General features: G+C 38.4%; 1 protein-coding gene across 4 annotated transcripts in view; it reads left to right on the top strand.

Moving 5' to 3' along the window:
- Nucleotides 1–11347: 11347 nt before the first annotated feature.
- SUCLG2 (succinate-CoA ligase GDP-forming subunit beta) overlaps nt 11348–17431 on the top strand; it is a 277613-nt gene continuing 271529 nt past the window's right edge. The window contains exon 1 of one of the 4 annotated variants that reach the window (XM_045832402.1): nt 11348–11616. In XM_045832402.1, coding sequence (XP_045688358.1) covers nt 11533–11616 — 84 coding nt within the window. In that variant the 5' untranslated portion in view covers nt 11348–11532. The remainder of the gene's footprint in view (nt 11617–17431) is intronic. The other 3 variants (XM_045832400.1, XM_045832399.1, XM_045832401.1) reach the window with 3 other exon arrangements.

Raw genomic sequence — 17431 nt, 5'->3', positions numbered from 1 at the left:
AAAGTAAGAGACAAAGGAGGACACTACATAATGATAAGGAATTAATCCAGCAGGAAGATATAAGTCTTGTAAACATATGCACACCCAATGTGTACCTGAATATATAAAGCAAATATTAACAGACATAAAGGGAGAGATCAACAGTGACACAATCATAGTAGAGGATTTTAACACCTCATTGACAGTATTTAATAGATTATTCAGACAGAAAATCAATAAGGAAACAGTGGCCTTAAAAGAGACATTAGACCAGATGGAATTCATTGATATTATTAGGATTTTACCCACAAGCAGAAGAATATACATTCATTTCGGGTATGCAAAGAACATTTTCTAGGATAGGCAACATGTTAGGACACAAAACAAATCTCATAAATTTAAGAAGATTGAAATCATACCAAGCAACTTACCAAATCTTAGTGGTAGAAAACTAGAAATCAATTACAAGAAGAAAATGGAAAAAACCCATAAACATATGGAAGCTAAATAACATGGTATTAAACAATGAATAGGTTTACAATGAAACCAAGGGAGAAGTTAAAATATACCCTAAGAAAAATGAAAATGAATACACAATGATTCAAACTTTTCTAAGGGGAGATATTTACAGCAATTCAGGCCTACCCCAAGAAACAAGAAACATCTCAAATAAACAATCTGACCTTATACTTACAAGAACTAAAGAAAGAAGAACAAAGTGCAAAGCAAATAGAAGGATGGAAATAATAAAAATCAGAGTGAAAATAAACAAAATAGAGTTAAAGAAATCAATAGAAAAGAACAATAAAACCAAGAGCTAGTTCTTTTAAAAAGGTAACCAAAATTACTCTGGCTGGGTGGCTCAGTTAGTTGGAGTAATGTCCAATATACCAAAAGGTTGTGGGCTCAATCCCTGGTTAGGATACATGCGTACATTGGGAGTTTGATCCCTAGTAGGGGCATCTGCAGGAAGCAAACAACCAATGTTTCTCTCTGACTTTGATGTTTCTCTCTCTATGTTTCTCCCTTCCTCTCTCTCTAAAATCAATAAACATCCCCTCAGGTGAGGAATAAATAAATAAATAAACTGGTAATCAAAACTGATAAAACGTTAGGCAGAATGAAGAAAAAAAGAGACAGGATTCAAATAAGTAAAATCGGAAATGAAAGAGGAAAGTGACAACTGACACCATAGAAATGCAAAGAATTATGAGAAAATACTGTAGATAATTATATGCCAACAAATTTAACAATCTGGAGGAAAAGAATACATTTCTAGAAGCATACAATCTTCCAAGACTGAATCAAGAAGAATTAGCAAATCCGAACATACTGATAACTACTAATTAAATTGAGTCAATAATTAAAAAACAACTCCCAACAAACAAATGTCTTGTACCAGATGGTTTCACAGGTGAACTTTTCCAAACATTCAAAGAAGAATTAATATGTATCTTTCTCAAACTGTCCCAAAAAAATTGAGGAGAAGGGAAGACTCTCCTATTCATTTTATGAAGTTTGAATCATGAACTTATGAAGTTTATGAACTCAGTCCTGATACTAAAACCAAACAAATACACTAAAAAAATTATTGGCCAATATCCCTGATGATCAAGAGATGCAAAAATTCTCAATAAAATATTAACAAATCTAATTCAGGAAAACATTAAAAAGATCATGCAAAATGATCAAGTAGGATTTTTTCCCTGGGCTACAATATCAACAAAGAAATTAGACTGCTACATCACATAAACAAAATGAAGCATAGACATCATATGATCATATCAATAGATGCAGTAAAAGCATTTGACAACATCTAACATTCATTTACAATAAAAATTCTGAGCAAAATGTGTGTAGGTGGAGTATACGTCAACATATAGAGATCATTTACAACAAGCACATAGTTAAGATCATACTCAATGGTGAAAAACTGAAACTTTTTTCTTTTGCTCAGGGACAGACAAGTATGTGCACTTTCACCTCTTTAACCAACATAATATTGGAAGTCCTAGCTGCAGCAATCAGACAAAAGGAAGAGAAAAAGAAAAATTAATAAAAGGCATCCAAATTAGAAAGAAAGAAGAAAAACTGTCACTATCTGCAGTTAACATATATAGATAACTCTAAAGATTCAACCAAAAAAAGATCAGATTAAATGAATTCAGTAAAAATACAAAATTCTTATTCAGATATAAGTTGTACTGTTATACACTAACAACAAACTATTGGAAAGTGAAATTACAATATTATGAAAAAGAATAAAATGCCTAGGAATAAATTTAGCTAAAGAAGTAAAAGACTTGTACTTAGAAAACTACAAGACATTGTTACATGAGGGAATACTACGCTGCAGAAAGAAAGAAGGGGCTCCTACCCTTTGAAACAACATGGATGGAATTGGAGAGCATTATGCTAAGTGAAATAAGCCAGGTGGTGGAATACCATATGATCTCACCTGTAATGGAATCTAATCAATAAAACAAACAAGCAAGCAAAATATAATCAGAGACATTGAAATTAAGAACAAACTGACAGTAACCAGAGGGAAGATCAGAGGGGAAAATGGGGGGACGGGGGGAGAAGGATTTTCAGGAACTACTATAAAGGACACATGGACAAAACCAAGGGTTGGGTGGGATCAGGGTAGAAAGGTGGGTATGTCTGGGGTAGGGGAGAAATGGAGACAACTGTGCTTGAACAACAATAAAAATAAGTAAAAAAAAATGGAAACCTATAAGACATTGGAAAATATTAAAGAAGATGCAAATAAGTGGAAGCACACACCACGCTCATGGATAGGAAGAATTAACATTGTTCCAATGCCCATAATACACAAAGCAAACTACAGATTAAATGCATCACCTAAAAAAATACCAATGGCAATGTTCACAAAACAAATAATCCTGAAATTTACACAGAACCACCAATGATCCAGAATAGCCATGGCAATCTTAAAAAATAAGAACAAGGTTGCAGGTATAGTGCTATCTGATACCAAACTATACTACAGGGCTATAGTTATCAAAACAACATGACACTGGTATAAAAACAGACACATAGACCAGTGAAACACAATAGAGAATCTAGAAATAAACCCACATCCATATGGTCAATTAATCTGTGACAAAGTGAGCAAGAATCTGCAAAAGGTAAGAACAGTCTGCTCAAGGAACAAGGTTGGGAATACTGGACAGACACATGCAAAAGTGAAACTAGATCACTTTATTACACTATATAAAAAATAAACTAAAAATGGATCAAAGACTTCAATGTAAGACCCCAAACTATAAAACTCCTAGAAAAAAACATAGGCAGTAAACTCTCTGACATTGCTCTTAGCACTATATGTAGATTTTTGAAATGTCTCTCCAGGCAAGGGAAACAAAAGAAAAAATAAACAAATTGGATTACATTAAAATAAAAAATACCATCAACAAAATAAAAATAAAACCTACTGAATGGGTGAAGATATTCACCAATGATACATCTGATAAGGGGTAAAATCCAAAATATATAAGGAACACATATGACTTAAGGCCAAAAAGCAATCCAATTTAAAAATTGGCAGAGGAGATGAACAGACACTCCTCCCAAGAGAACATACTAATGGCCAATAGACATATGAAAAGATGTTCAACATCACTATTCATCACAGACATTCATATTAAGACTACAATGAGATATCACCTTGACAGAAACAAGTGTTGATGAGAATGTTGAGAAAGGAAAACTCTTGTGCTCTGTTGGTGGGATTGTAAATTGATATAGAACTCTGGAAAAAACAACATGGAGGGTTCTCAAAAAATTAAAAATAAAACTATCTTTTGATAAGCAATTCTACTCCTGGGCATTTATCAGAAGAAAGCCCAAATATTAATTAGAAAAGAGCTATGCACCTCCATGTTCATTGCAGCATTATTTACAATAGTCCTGATATGGAAGTAATCTAAGTGTCCACCAACACACAATTGGCTAAAGAAAATGTGGTGCATATATACAATGGAATATTATTCATCCATAAAAGTAAGGAAATATTTCCACTTGTGATAGCATTGATGAACCTGGAGACTATTGTGCTAACTGAAATAAATCAGACAGAGAAAGACAAATATAATTTATGTTCTATGTAGAATCTAAAAAACAAAATAAACAAACAAAACAGAGAATCATAGGGGATGGACTGATGGTTGCCAGAGGAGAGGGGGTTTTGGAACTGGGTGAAAAAAGACAAAAAGATTAAAGAGTACATATTAGTAGTTACAAAATAGACATGGGATGTAAAAGACAGCATGGGGAATATAGTCAATAATATTGTAATTACTAGGTATGGTGTCAGGATGGTATCAGACTTATCCGGTCATCATTTCAAATATTATGTAAATGTCTAATCACTATATTGTATACCTAAAACTAATATAATATTGTATGTCAACTGTAATTGTAAAATAAATGTAGAGGAAAGAGATGCATAAGGTAGATTTCTAAGGCATCTAAGAACAAGTGTAGTGTGTGATAACAAGAAGGTTTTTTCCCTTCATAGGCCTAATTTCCTGTCTTGTTGGGGTGGTACTGAGAGATTTCTAGACCTTAATGACTCTGAATTTTCTTATTAAGGGTGATTATTGCATCAGCTTCATCTTTATTTATTTATCCTTTCTGCTTAAGGCATTGTACTGTGAGCAGGATAATAACATTGAAGAAGACACAGTCTTTGTCACTGAAGATTTTAAAATCCTAAAGGAAGAAGCCAATGTAAATTATCCCTTGCTAACCACTGAGATAACCCAGCCTTGCTTTCAGAGACTCTTGCTGAAGGGGCTGATTGATACTCAAGAGATGAGAGAGAGCCTGAGGCTGGTGAACCATAGGGATGGGTATTTCAGGCAGATGGAACAGCACTGAGACTTTGGAAAGAAAGATTAAGGAGGGTAGAAGTAGAGTAAGAAATGAAAGGAAAATGAGAAAGAAGGGAATCACATGACTGCTGTCCTTTTCCTCTCGCCTCCTCCAAGTCCCACCTTCCAGGTCAATGCCTCCTAAACTCTGGACCATGGATCACCTACACTAAAGATGGTGGGAGTTCATCATCACCAAAGCATTATTATATGAAATGTTAAAGGGACGTATTTTAAGAAAAACAAGATTAAAAATATGAATAATAAAATGGCAAGAACATATCTATCAACAATTGAATCTAAAAATAAAACTGAGCAAACAAGAAGAACAGAGACTGAATCATGGATATGAAGAGTGTTTTGATAGTTGCCAGATGGGAGAAGGGTGTGGGGGAATGCATGAAGAGGTGAGGAGATTAAGAAGTACAAATAGGTAGTTACAGAATAGCCATGGGGCTGTAAAGTACAGTATAGGAAATGGAGTAGCCAAAGAATTTATACACATGACTCAAGGACATGAATAATGGTGGCAGGTTTATCTGGGGGAATGGGGGACGCTAGGAAGAGGAGGGCAAAGGGTGGGGGCCCAAGACAATTATAATAGAATAATCAATAAAAAATAATTAAAAAATTAAAAAATAACTGAACAAAATCCGTAAGAGTCCTTTATTTCATCATCATAATAGTGATTTTCATTTCTGACATGCACCAGCATGAACTCAAATGTTATTCATAAAAATTAAGGTTATTTCTTTAAAATTCTACTCGGTTCTACGGGTTATAGTGAGTTTGTATTTGTCAAATGGTTTTCATGCTTAAAAGAAAAGGTAATGACAAACAACCTTGGAACTGCTAGGTTCACTAGCCCTGTGCTAGGTTTCATGACATGCCTCCTTGGCAAATCAGGGATGCTGGAAAAATCAGTATGGATATGAAAGTGAGCACAATATTTCACAGTTAACATGCACTGCTGAGATGAAAGAGAAAATGTATAAGCCTACTGATCTGTTTATTTTTCTTCTTGGAATGATTAATTTAAGATACAGATGTAGGCAGGCTGTTCTAAGTCCAAAGTTTGATCATGGAGTTTTAGAACTTAACAATGTATGCAAAATTTATGAGAAGTGTTACATTGCTAACTCCCAGTTCATATAAGATGCTGTTATACCTGGAATTCAATTTACTAACGGGGAAATTGAGGCTCATTGAGGTAGACACTAAAAAAAACAAACATGAAAAGAATTTCTTAGTCAAGTAAAGAGGGCATGGTGGATAACAGCCACTGGGATCTCAAGAACTTCACAACACATTTTGGAAAAATAGGTATCATTATAATCCCCTTTTCACATATGAAAGAATTGAGGCTGTGAAGTAATTTGTCCAAGGTCATGGAGCTTTTAAATCACAACGTCAAGACTTGAGCTCGTTATATCTGTTATGTACCTCTGTGCTTCAATCTGACACCAACAGTACAGAATGCTTCTGAGAGTGCTATTGCCTGTGGACACAGTCACTGTTCAAACAGTCCACAAGTACAATTTCAATAAGGAAAAAAACATAGAATTGCTGTTTATTCACCCTTACCCAATTTTTCTACATGTCATAGCTGCCCTAGACCCTGGTAGGAAATGGATTTTGCATCAATGTGTCAAGGTTTTCTGGAAACAGCATTTAGTGATACCTGCATTTACAGTTTATCAACTTTATGTTCTACATTTAGAAACTCAATGGAGGAAAGTAGAGTAACTTATCTCTTTATATACCAAGACAATTCTTGAGAGCTTGCCTCTCTGTGGCTTAGTTTGTTTGCTTTTTTTAGTTTTTAAACTAAAAAACACATTGGAGATGTTTTAATATGCAAATCATAGACCCCATGGTAAGTGATTTTGATTCAGTAGATCTATATTGGAGTCTAAAAATCTGCATTTTTGAAGCTCTAGAAATATAATGGGTCAAAGCAATCTTAAGAAAAAAAATAAGGCTGGGGATACCATGTTCTTTGGTTCCAAACTATACTACAAATCTATATTAAACAAAACAGTATGGTATTGGCATAAAAAGAGACACATAAATTAATGGAACAGAAGAGAGCCTGGAAATAAAAACACACATATGGTCAATTAATGTATGATAAACAGGACAAGAATATAAAATGGGAAAAGGACAATGTTTTCAATAAATGCTGCTGGGAAAACTGGACAGACACATGGAAAAGAATAAAACTGGATTACTATCATATACCAGTACAAAAATTAACTCAAAGTGGATAAAAGATTTGAATGTAAGACCTGAAATCATAAAACCCTTAGAAGAAAATATAGGAAGTAAGTTTCTAGACATTGGTTCTAGTGATTTTTTTGGACCAGACTCCAGAAGCAAAGTCAACAAAAGTAAAAATAAACAAATAGGATTATATGAAACCCAAAAAAAGCTCTGCACAATGAACAAAATTAGCAATAAAACAAAAGAAATCCTAATAAATGGGAAGAGATATTTGCAAATCATTTATCTGATAAGGGATTACTATCCAAACTACATAAAGAATTCATACAACTCAACAACAAAATAATAAAACACCTGATTTTTAAATGGACAGATAGTCTGAATAGACATTTTCCCAAAGAAAACATTTACATGGCCAACAGACACATGGAAATATGCTCAACATCACTATTTATCAAGAAAATGCAAATCCATATCACCTCATACCTGTTAGAATGGCTATTATCAAAAAAGACAAGAGACAATAAGTGTTTATGAGGATGTAAATAAAAGAGGCACCCTCATGCACACTTGGGGGGCATGTAAATTGGTGTAACCTCTATGAAAAACAATATGGAAATTCTTCAAAAAATTAAAAATAGAAGTACTATATGGTATATTAATTCTACTTCTGGAAAAGCTTGTGCACCTCTATGTACAATACAGCATTATTTACAACAGCCAAGATATGGAAACAACGCAAGCATCCATCAATGGATGAATTGATAAAGAAAATATCATGTATATATTTACAGTGAAACATTACTTGGCCATGAAAAAATAAATAAATCTTGCTATTTGCAAAATACCTGGATGGACCTAGTGAGTATTATGCTAACTGAAAAAAGTCAGATAGGGAAAGACAAATACCATATGATCTAATGTATATGTGGAATTTAAAACAAAACAAAACAAACAAACAAAACATAACTTATAGATACTAGAGAACACATTGTAGTTACCAGAGGGTAGGAGTAATGGTGGGGTTGAGGCAAAAATGGGTAAAACTGTCAAGAGGTGCACATTTCCAATTATAAAATATAAAGTCATGGGTATGTAATGTATTGCTTGGAGAATACAGTAATATTGTACTAACTCTGCATAGAGACAGATGGTACACTTACTGTGGAAATCATTTCAGAATACATATAAATGTCAAGTCACTATGCTATACACATGAGACTACTATTGTACGCCTATTATACTCCAATAAAAATTAGGTTTCCTGACCATTACCCTCTGCCAGCTTCCTGGAAGCAACCACTTCAAACACTTTTAACACTTTCATCTGGTATTTACTCTTTTCCAGAGTTTACCAGTGCTATCAAGATAAGTTACAAAGTGCCTGGGCCCTTGCAACTCACATCTCAGAGTGGCTCTGGTATTTCACATTAGATATCAAACAAAAATCATTAAGAACCTATTAGCAGAAGACAACATTTGTTAAACACCTGCTAGGCACAAGATCCTTACATACAATATCTCATTGAATATATACCACCTTATGAAGTAGGTACTTCCCCAGGCTACAGGTTTGTAAGTGGTGGAGGTGGCTTTTGAATCCAATCTTGTTTAACCGAAAACCCTGTGCTTGTCTCAGTAAAGCAAAGTGCAGAACTCTGTAGTGGAACCTCTGACCTCTAAGAGCTTCTTGTTTGGAAAAAATGCTCAGAAAATAGGAAAAATTCTTTAGAGCAGCTCAGTAAGTGGGACTTATCCTACCTGTGCTACTGCACACTTCCTCTAGTCCTGGCCGAGTGTGAGGCACTGGAGATAGCATACAAATGTCCTCCTGCTCCATCATCCTAGTCCCTTGGCTGCAGGGAAGGCAGAATGAGAGAATGTGCTTGAAGACACTGAGGAATTGGTGACACAAGACTTGGGCCCCAAACCTGAGGACCAACTGAAACAGGAAAACTCATACAATGCTACTCAGTCCACACAGTCCTCAGTTATGTACTAATAAGTAGTAAACCAATTAAAGACTACCAAATGTACTTGAATGGCAATTAGAAAACCTCTCTATATGCCACTTTCCAAAATCATACTCTAATAGAAAAACGTCATCCTAGAACACTGAACCAAAGAATGTCTTAAATATCTCCTTTCTTTTCATAAAATGCACTCTTCTTTCAGATCCCTGCTAGTCTCTGCTGGAAGGCTGATTTCCTTACCATGGTAACATTTGAGTTTACAGTCTTTGATGAATTCTACAGGTGATCTGCTTCTTGATGACATGCTCAAAACACTCACCAAGTTTAAACATTCAGTCTACAAACATTAATGAGTCTCTGCTCCATCTTGTTAGATGGCATCTCCAGTAGAAGTAATGATGGATGGGAACTCAGATCTACTCATGTCAAGGGGAGGGTATGGAGTGAAGTGGTTAGATTCTAGCTTTGGGGTATGACTCCAAGCTATGTGACTCTGTGCAAGTTACATAATCCCTCTGTGGCCCACTTCTCTCTGACAAAATAGGAATAACAGTAGGACACAGTTGAAGGGTTTCTGTGAGGTTTAAAAGACCCATATCCAGAGGCAGCAATAGGATGTGTAGGCAATGGCAAAGAGCATAGGTTTGGCACAGAATAAAAAGTAATCCACGAGTCCATACGGATACAAATGAATACTAGAATAAGTAAAGAAATCTGGGAGAAGGTAAAGCTCTTCTCAGAGTAGAATCTCAACTGAAATATGTAGAAAAGGGTGGAACTAAATAATTGCCATTTTGCAACCATCACAGTAATAACTGATTCAAACAATAATCACTAACAGATACTAAACCTAGCAGATAAAATTGTAATGAAATGAGGAACAGGCTATAAATCTATATATCTCTATCAAGAATAGCAAATGGCAGAATATACATGGCAACTCTGGGTAAAGGATATTTGTGCATTTTGGGGTAATATTCTTACAACTTTTCTGTATATTTGATTTGTCAAAATTAAATTTTAAAAAAGGAGGGAGGGAGAGGAAGAAGAAAATTACAGCAATAGTTGCCCAGTTCTGTTACATTGTACCATTTTCTCCCATGATAACAAGCTCTGGAACAAGTAAATTTAAAAAAAAATCTAAAATAGTGCTGAATGAGCTGGGGACAAGAGAGAGAATGAGTTTAATCCCATTTCCACTCGCTATCAGATCTGTGACCAGGAGCAAGTTCCTTAATCTCAATGTGTCTCAGTTTCCTTTTCTGCAAAATGTGGATTTTACACTTCTACCTACTGGAAAATGTTGCTATGGAGACTAAATTTGTTCATATTTATAAAGTTTTTGGCATGCACTAAGCATATTTGCTAGTTATTTTTACTTTTTTAGTTTTTAAAATTGATTTGAGAGAGGGAGAGAAAGAGAAAGGGAGGGAGGGAAGGGGCAGAGAGAAAGAGAGAACGAGAAGGAGAGAGAGGCAGACATCTATTTCTTGTCCCTCTTATTTATGTATTCATTGGTTGATTTATGCATGTGCGTTGACCTCCGGTAACCTTGGCTATCAGGAAGACATTCAAACCAAGTAAGCTACTAGACCAGGGATATAGTCATTTTTATTGCATGTCCAGTGTTTAGAGTTGGTAAACTCCAAATGTTGTTATAGTGATGACAGGGCTTTAAATTCTTCAATAGTTTTGCATTAATACTCTGTTAGGATTAAAACGAAATCTTACTAAGATGTAAGCAGGGGTGCCAACCTGCAGCCTGCTGGCTGCTTGCGGCTCAGGATGACTATGAATGCAGCCCAACACAAAATCGCAAATTTACTTAAAAGATTATGCGATTTTTTTTGTGATTACATGTCAAAATATATCAATGTGTGGCTCAAGACCAGTCTTCCAGTGTGGCTTAGAGAGCCAACAGGTTGGACACCCCTGAAGGGTTTCCACCAAAATCACCAGACCCATTTGCCTCTCCCTTATTCCTTCATCTCAGCTCAAACGTCCCCATACTCCAGATCAGCCTGTGACCCAGGAGTAGACAGAGGTTACTTGGACGATAATGTCAACCCAGGCCCCTCCCTCCATCCCTCAACGCAAGGACTAATAGTTGCTTGTTTGTTGGTCCAAGGGGACAGTTGAAGCCCCATGACCACTGGACTTGGGATCTTTTTTTTGCTTACAGGCACATTCCTGGTGGCATAGTGCCAAAGCCACCCCTCCGCTGAAAGCTAAAAGCGGACTTGGGGACTTGGAGCCTGGGCTGGGGCACTGAGAGACTGAGGGATTGGCTGCTCCACCAGCAGGCCCCAGAACCAAGAGCTGCCTAGGGAAGCGTCTGCATCCCGGGCACGGCAAGGCACGTAGTAGGGGAGGAGCTTGGTAGTAGGGGACCGCCTCTTTCAACTTCCCCCACCGGCACCTCGCTCAGTTCGCTCCCCGCGCGGGCTATCCTGTCTAAGATGGCGTTCCCGGCGGCAGCGCAGGCTCGAACTATTCTGCGAGACCTAGTGCTCTGGCCACCGCTCCTAGCTGCCAGGTCGCAGGTGAGCGGGCCGGTAGGGGGTGCAGGAAGGGCACTGGTGGGGCACCGCTTGCCTGGCCCCTCTTGTCCCCCTGTCCTATTTCTGCCCCAGTGTCCCGCAGCGCGGTGCTGTGCCGGTGCACGAAGGACCTTGCACCCTCCCTCCTCTCTGGTGTGGGCCTAAGGGCTGAGGGGGGCGCCTGGTCACTGCTCCAGACTGTGAGCCACCCAGGTCTCAGATGGCCCCAGCATCGGTACCCGAGCTTGCGGGGAAGGCGTCTGGCCCGGTAAGGGCGCAGCATGCAAGTTGAGGAAGTTTCTCCCGTGGCGTTTTGGAGTTCTGAGGTTTTACACGCTTTCCAGTTAAGGTTTTGAAATGTCTCTACTTCTGAGCGCTTTTGTTAAGCCATGTGTGAACTTGTCTAGAAACCCGTCTCAGCCTAACTTTTCTATAGGCTACCTGCTTTTGCAGACCTGTAGGGAGGGAGCTAGGGAAGTGCCCTTCCCTCTCCCGCCCTTCAGTGAAAACCAGTCTGGTCACTAAAACGCATCAGAACATTCGCCATGTCCACTTTCTCCTTGTTTATAGGAAGTAAAACCCCAAGAGGGCCAGTGGTGGATGCCAAATATTGGCTGTTGGAACTTGGCCTCCAGTAGAGTTTACTTTTTGGGGATGGCAAGAGGCAGAAGTTCTTTGTGGCGCTTGGAGTTGGTAATGACTCTTGGAGAAATCACTCAAGTACTTGACATTTTATTGCCCATATCAGGGGTGTCAAACTCATTTTCACCAGGGGCCACATCAGCTTCAGGGTTGCCTTCAGAGGGCCGAATGTGAATGTAATTTTAGGACTGTATAAATCTAACTACTCTTTAACAGTTAAACAAGAGCTGGGTACTGCTGGTGGGTAGAAACAAGGTGCTGGGCCAGATAAAATAAGGTGGAGGGCCGGATTTGGCCCGTGGGCCTTGTGTTTGCCACCTGTGCCATAGATAATCCCTCTCTCCCTTTTAAGAAAGGACAGTGGGGCTCAGCCACAACAGTGCAACATCCTTGTCCAGTTTTCCGTTTCTAATTGATGAGAAGCAGGTTATCACCTATGCAATTTTAACCACGATAGGTATAGTATGGTTTGTAAGAAAACTTAAAGATAGTTACTAATGATTTTTTTGAGTTACTCTAAACTTTGACTAATTTTGACATCTGCGAGGTTTTTTTAAATTTTCTGGTTTCACTTCCTGACTTTTCATTTCTCTCCTTGTGTTAATATAAATTTAAAAGATGCTAATACTTATTACTGTAATATCTTTAATAGGCACTTGACAGTATGGTGGGATAGCAAAAGAAATGGTGGTTTTGTCTAATTAAAATCACTAATTTTTATAATAGAGTAAGGAGGATATTTCCAGGTGATCAAGTCCTATTCATTATTTAGGTGTGACAAAAAGCTAGAACTGTGGTACTGTGAGTGTGGACTTGCATTGTTGAGAAATATGGGGCATAGGGCATGAAAACTCAAGCAAAAGAAATAATTGTTCAGAGAAACATAGATGTTTAGCTGAACTGCAGGACTTCTTACTTGCCTAACCAAGAAATGGGAGCTTGAACACAACTCTTTAGAGAATCTGGTTGTGGAGAGATACCCCTGGTTTGACCAATTGCATCTAGTAAACTTGATTTACATTGTAAATGATTTATTATCTTGTAAACAGAAGGCTTAGAAGATGAGCATAATTTTTTTAAATCAGAACTGTCCAAGAATCAGAAATGGACATTAGTGAGTATCTAGCCCAATCAGTGCATTTCACAGGTAGAAAAATGGAAGCCTAAGGAAGTTCAGTGACTTGTTCAGGGTTATAAAGAAAATTTATGACAGAGCTGATTGCAGAATAAAGGCTTATACCAGGCTTTTGCTTTGTGAGTGTAGCTTTGCTCATGAAATGCATTATGCATTCATGTACATTAGTCTGCATACCAGTAGGCACTATATTGCATCCTTACAGTCACTAGCACTGCTACACAGTTTATTTTTTTCTTTATAAAAAACATCTTGGAATTGGCAAAAATAAAATAGGTGAATATTGCTCCTGACCTTAAGGAACTCTTCAGATTCTTGGATGCTTCATCTAAATCTGCTTAGACATGCACCTACGCCCTCCCTTGCCTGTGGCATATATTATAATTGAACGTCACCCACTTTCCTCACAAAACTTAAGAATCCTCACCAAGTGCCTCAGAAATCTGTTGCCACTCTTAACTCAGACCTGTTTTGTACCAGGCCTAGTGCAAAACTGTTAGGTATACAGACATAGAAGACTGAGTGTGTACTTGAAGAAGTAACTTTAACCACTCTTATGAAGGTACCCATAGAGTGACACTTTACTCCCTCCCTGTAGTTAAATTGAACATTTGACATATATTCCTAATGCTTAATGCCACTGAAATTTTTTTTAAAGATGTTATTTAGAGAGAGGGGAAGGAAGGGAGAAAGAGAGGGAAACATCAATGTGTGGTTGCCTCTCACGTGCCCACTGCTGGGGACCTGGCCTGCAACCCAGGCATTTGTCCTGACTGGGAATGGAACCAGCAACCCTTTGGTTTGCAGGCTGACATTCAGTCCACTGAGCCACACCATCCAGGGCTGAAATTTTTTATTTCCTGTGTTCTTGGCATCACTGTTCTGATGTTTTGATTGCTTTTATATCCTTAAAGGGCCCACTTTAGCGATTTTTTAATTTTACATACATTTTTGTATTTGGCTGATAGCTAGAACAGGACTGTTCCAGGTGCTGAGATTTGGAAGTGGTGGACAAGGTAGGCAGAGTCTTTGACCCTTGGCCACATGACACTTTAATGGAACTGGGGAACGGCTAGCATGTACATACAGAAACAATAATGAAGATGATTTCAGCCAGTGACAGATGCTATGAAGAAAACAAAGCAGGGTCTTGGGATCTCAAATGAATAGTTTAGCCAGCAGGGTGGTATAGATTAGAAGATTAAGGAAAACTGATTTAACAAGGTAGTTTTTTTGTTTTGGCTTAAATTTCTTATTGAATATAATACACATACTAAAAATATGTATATTATAAGCAAACAACTTGATGAGTTCACCGACTGAACACACCGAGGTAACCAAATCCAGATCAAGAAAATAATCATTTACCAGTAACCTAGGGATGCCTCTGGTGCTCCTTACTTTCATTGCCCTCCCCCTAAAGAGGGTAACCCATCCCCTGACTTACACCAATCATACACTGGTTTTGTTCCTCTTTGTGCTTTATGTAAATGAAATTATATGACATGCACCCATAGAACTCAACATAATGTTTACGAGATCCTGGAAGTGACTTTTTGATATTTGAGCTGAGACCTGAGGAATGAAAAGTAGCCAGCAAGGGAAACTCCGGGGAAGAGTGTGTTGATAGGTAGAGAGGATAGCAAGTACAAAGGCCCTGAAGTGGGAATGAGCCCTGAGTCCAGGTAGTTAAAGAGGGAGAAGGTGGTATAGTACAAGTAGTAATCTGAGGGGTCAGCAGGGGCCAGGTCAGGTGAGCACTTGCAGGGCCCTATAAGGTGTTTTTAAGAGCGTAGAGTAGTTTAGTGACTTGCCCAACGTTACTCAACTAGTAAACAATAGCTGAATCTGAATCACAGTCCTGGCTGCCCAATAGTAGGCATTTTTCATTAGTGTGCCGTACACTCTATTAGGGATATAGCTAGGTTGGTTTTGAATTTTTACAGGGCAATGTTTAGTGAACTCAGCATTCCTGTAAAGAGCTACATTGTTAGGCATCGTCTCACAGACCCAAATCCTGGCAGATGCCACTTTGCCATGTCCAAGTAACAAGGAGAACATGGTGCTGTGGTACGTGGCAGTGTAATATAACAGGAACAGCCTTGGTGGGCATGAGATGAACCCATTCCATCCCTCACATCTCAGAGGATGTCTTGGCTGAGGGCACCGAGTTTTAATGGTAATTGTAAGTGTGGTATTGTTGCTTTTTCATACATTTCCTCTTTCATAATGGCTGGGTGAAGGTCACAGAGCTGTTCCCTCGTAAGAGGAGCAGAGGGAGACACTGTAAGAAGCACCACCCCCAGGTCTCCAGCTGTAGAATCCTTGCTGTGTGCTTCTTCACAAAGCCCAGAGCTTCTTTTTAGGAACTTGGAGAGAAATGTGTATTGTTGAAGGAAACTGCTTACCCTGCCCCTGTTCTATACTTCAAAATGGGTGACTGCAGCTTAACTCTCTGCGCTTTCTAGAAGTAGGAGGCTCAAGACAGATGTCAGCCTTTTAGAAGGGAAGGACTAAAGGTCATGTATAAGTTCTTATCTGCTGATGGAGTCTGTGGAGGCTGCATTGGAAGTTGTGACTTAACCTATATCTGCCTTCTTGCCTAGAAAAAAAAATAAGGCTTTTTTTCTTCTTTTTTTAAAAAGTCAAGTACAGCTACACTTTCTGCTGTTAGAAAATGAATCCATCTCAGATCATTTAGATGCTAAACTATTGACCTTCTGTATGGGGAAGACCTTTAACTGATAGCTCCTCTGCCAAATTGGTTTTGTTTACTGTAAATGAAATATTTCTGTAATGCGTGGGTGATGAGCTCACGGAATCACAGGAGTGAGAACTTTGCTGCCCTTGTACCCTGGCCCAGTTCTGCAGGCACAATGCCCAGAAAGTCCCTAAAATATCTGGTATTTTGAGGAGGGAAATAAATTACATAAGTAACTTCAGATCATTCGTCCAACTGTCTTTACTACTCAATCTGGAATTGTCAGTTGTTGCATCTCTCATTGTTACTTGATGGAAATGTTTTGTCTGAAGTATTTAAGAAATTTGTACATTTTTGAGCAAATGATAACATTAATACACTAATGAAATTTTGGGAAATAATACCACGAGTTAGTCTGGTGAAGAAGGTGAAGGTAGGGAGGGCATTCCTGAGGGAGTGGACTGTGTGCAAAGGCCGAGGAGAGAATATGAGGAGTCAGAGGGGTCATTGCAAACAGTTTTCTGTGGAGCGTGCAGCTGAATAACAGGAGGAGGTGAGGAACAGTGATCTTTAGGACAAAAGAGGCCCAGAACACTACACTGCATGGCATAAAACTACATAACTAAAAGTTAAGCCAATATTATTCATTTAGTAAATGTTTTGTGAATACTTAGCGTGTGCTCAGTGCTGTTTGTTGTAAACTCCTGAAGGCAGGGAGTATGCTTATTTAGTTCTTCACTGTAAACCCAGTGCTTGGGTTAAGAGAATGTTGGTACTTACCCAATGAGTGTTGTATGACTGAGTGAACACAGATGAAGCAACATGGCTCCTGCCCTCAAGGGACTCATACATAGTCTAGTGACAAAATTGGCATGTAATCCAGTAATCATATGGCAGCATTGCGAGTGATGCAGAGGGGGAGCAGGAACAGGAGGAGCAGAAGCAGATTATGTCCTCAGTCTTTTAAGACACTGCTTGTTCCTGCAACAAGGCACTTGCTGTTCCCTCTCTCTCTGAAACATTATTCTCTCTGAACTCATGCCTTGTTCTTTCCCTTCATTCAGCTCTCTGATTCAGTGTAAGTCTTCAGACAGGGCTTTCCCTGAGTATCTGGCACCCCTCTCCCCAGAAGTATTTTCTATCCCTCACCGTATATACTTTATCTGGTGGTTTATTATGTGTTTTTGTTTGTTTGTTTATTGTCTGTGTTCCACCTTCTCCCACAAATGCAAGAATTTAAGCTCTGAGGGCAGATTTTTCTTATACACTCCTGCTATTATCCTGCTGGCCTGACTATTCTCCTGCTGGTCTGACTAGGTATTCAGCAAGCTTTTGTGGCC

The sequence above is a fragment of the Phyllostomus hastatus genome, unplaced genomic scaffold (genome assembly GCF_019186645.2).
Source record: "Phyllostomus hastatus isolate PE091 unplaced genomic scaffold, TTU_PhHast_1.1 phas_contig_16, whole genome shotgun sequence".
In the NCBI taxonomy this organism is placed as follows: Eukaryota; Metazoa; Chordata; class Mammalia; order Chiroptera; family Phyllostomidae; genus Phyllostomus; species Phyllostomus hastatus.
This window is presented reverse-complemented; position numbering and strand designations above follow the sequence as displayed.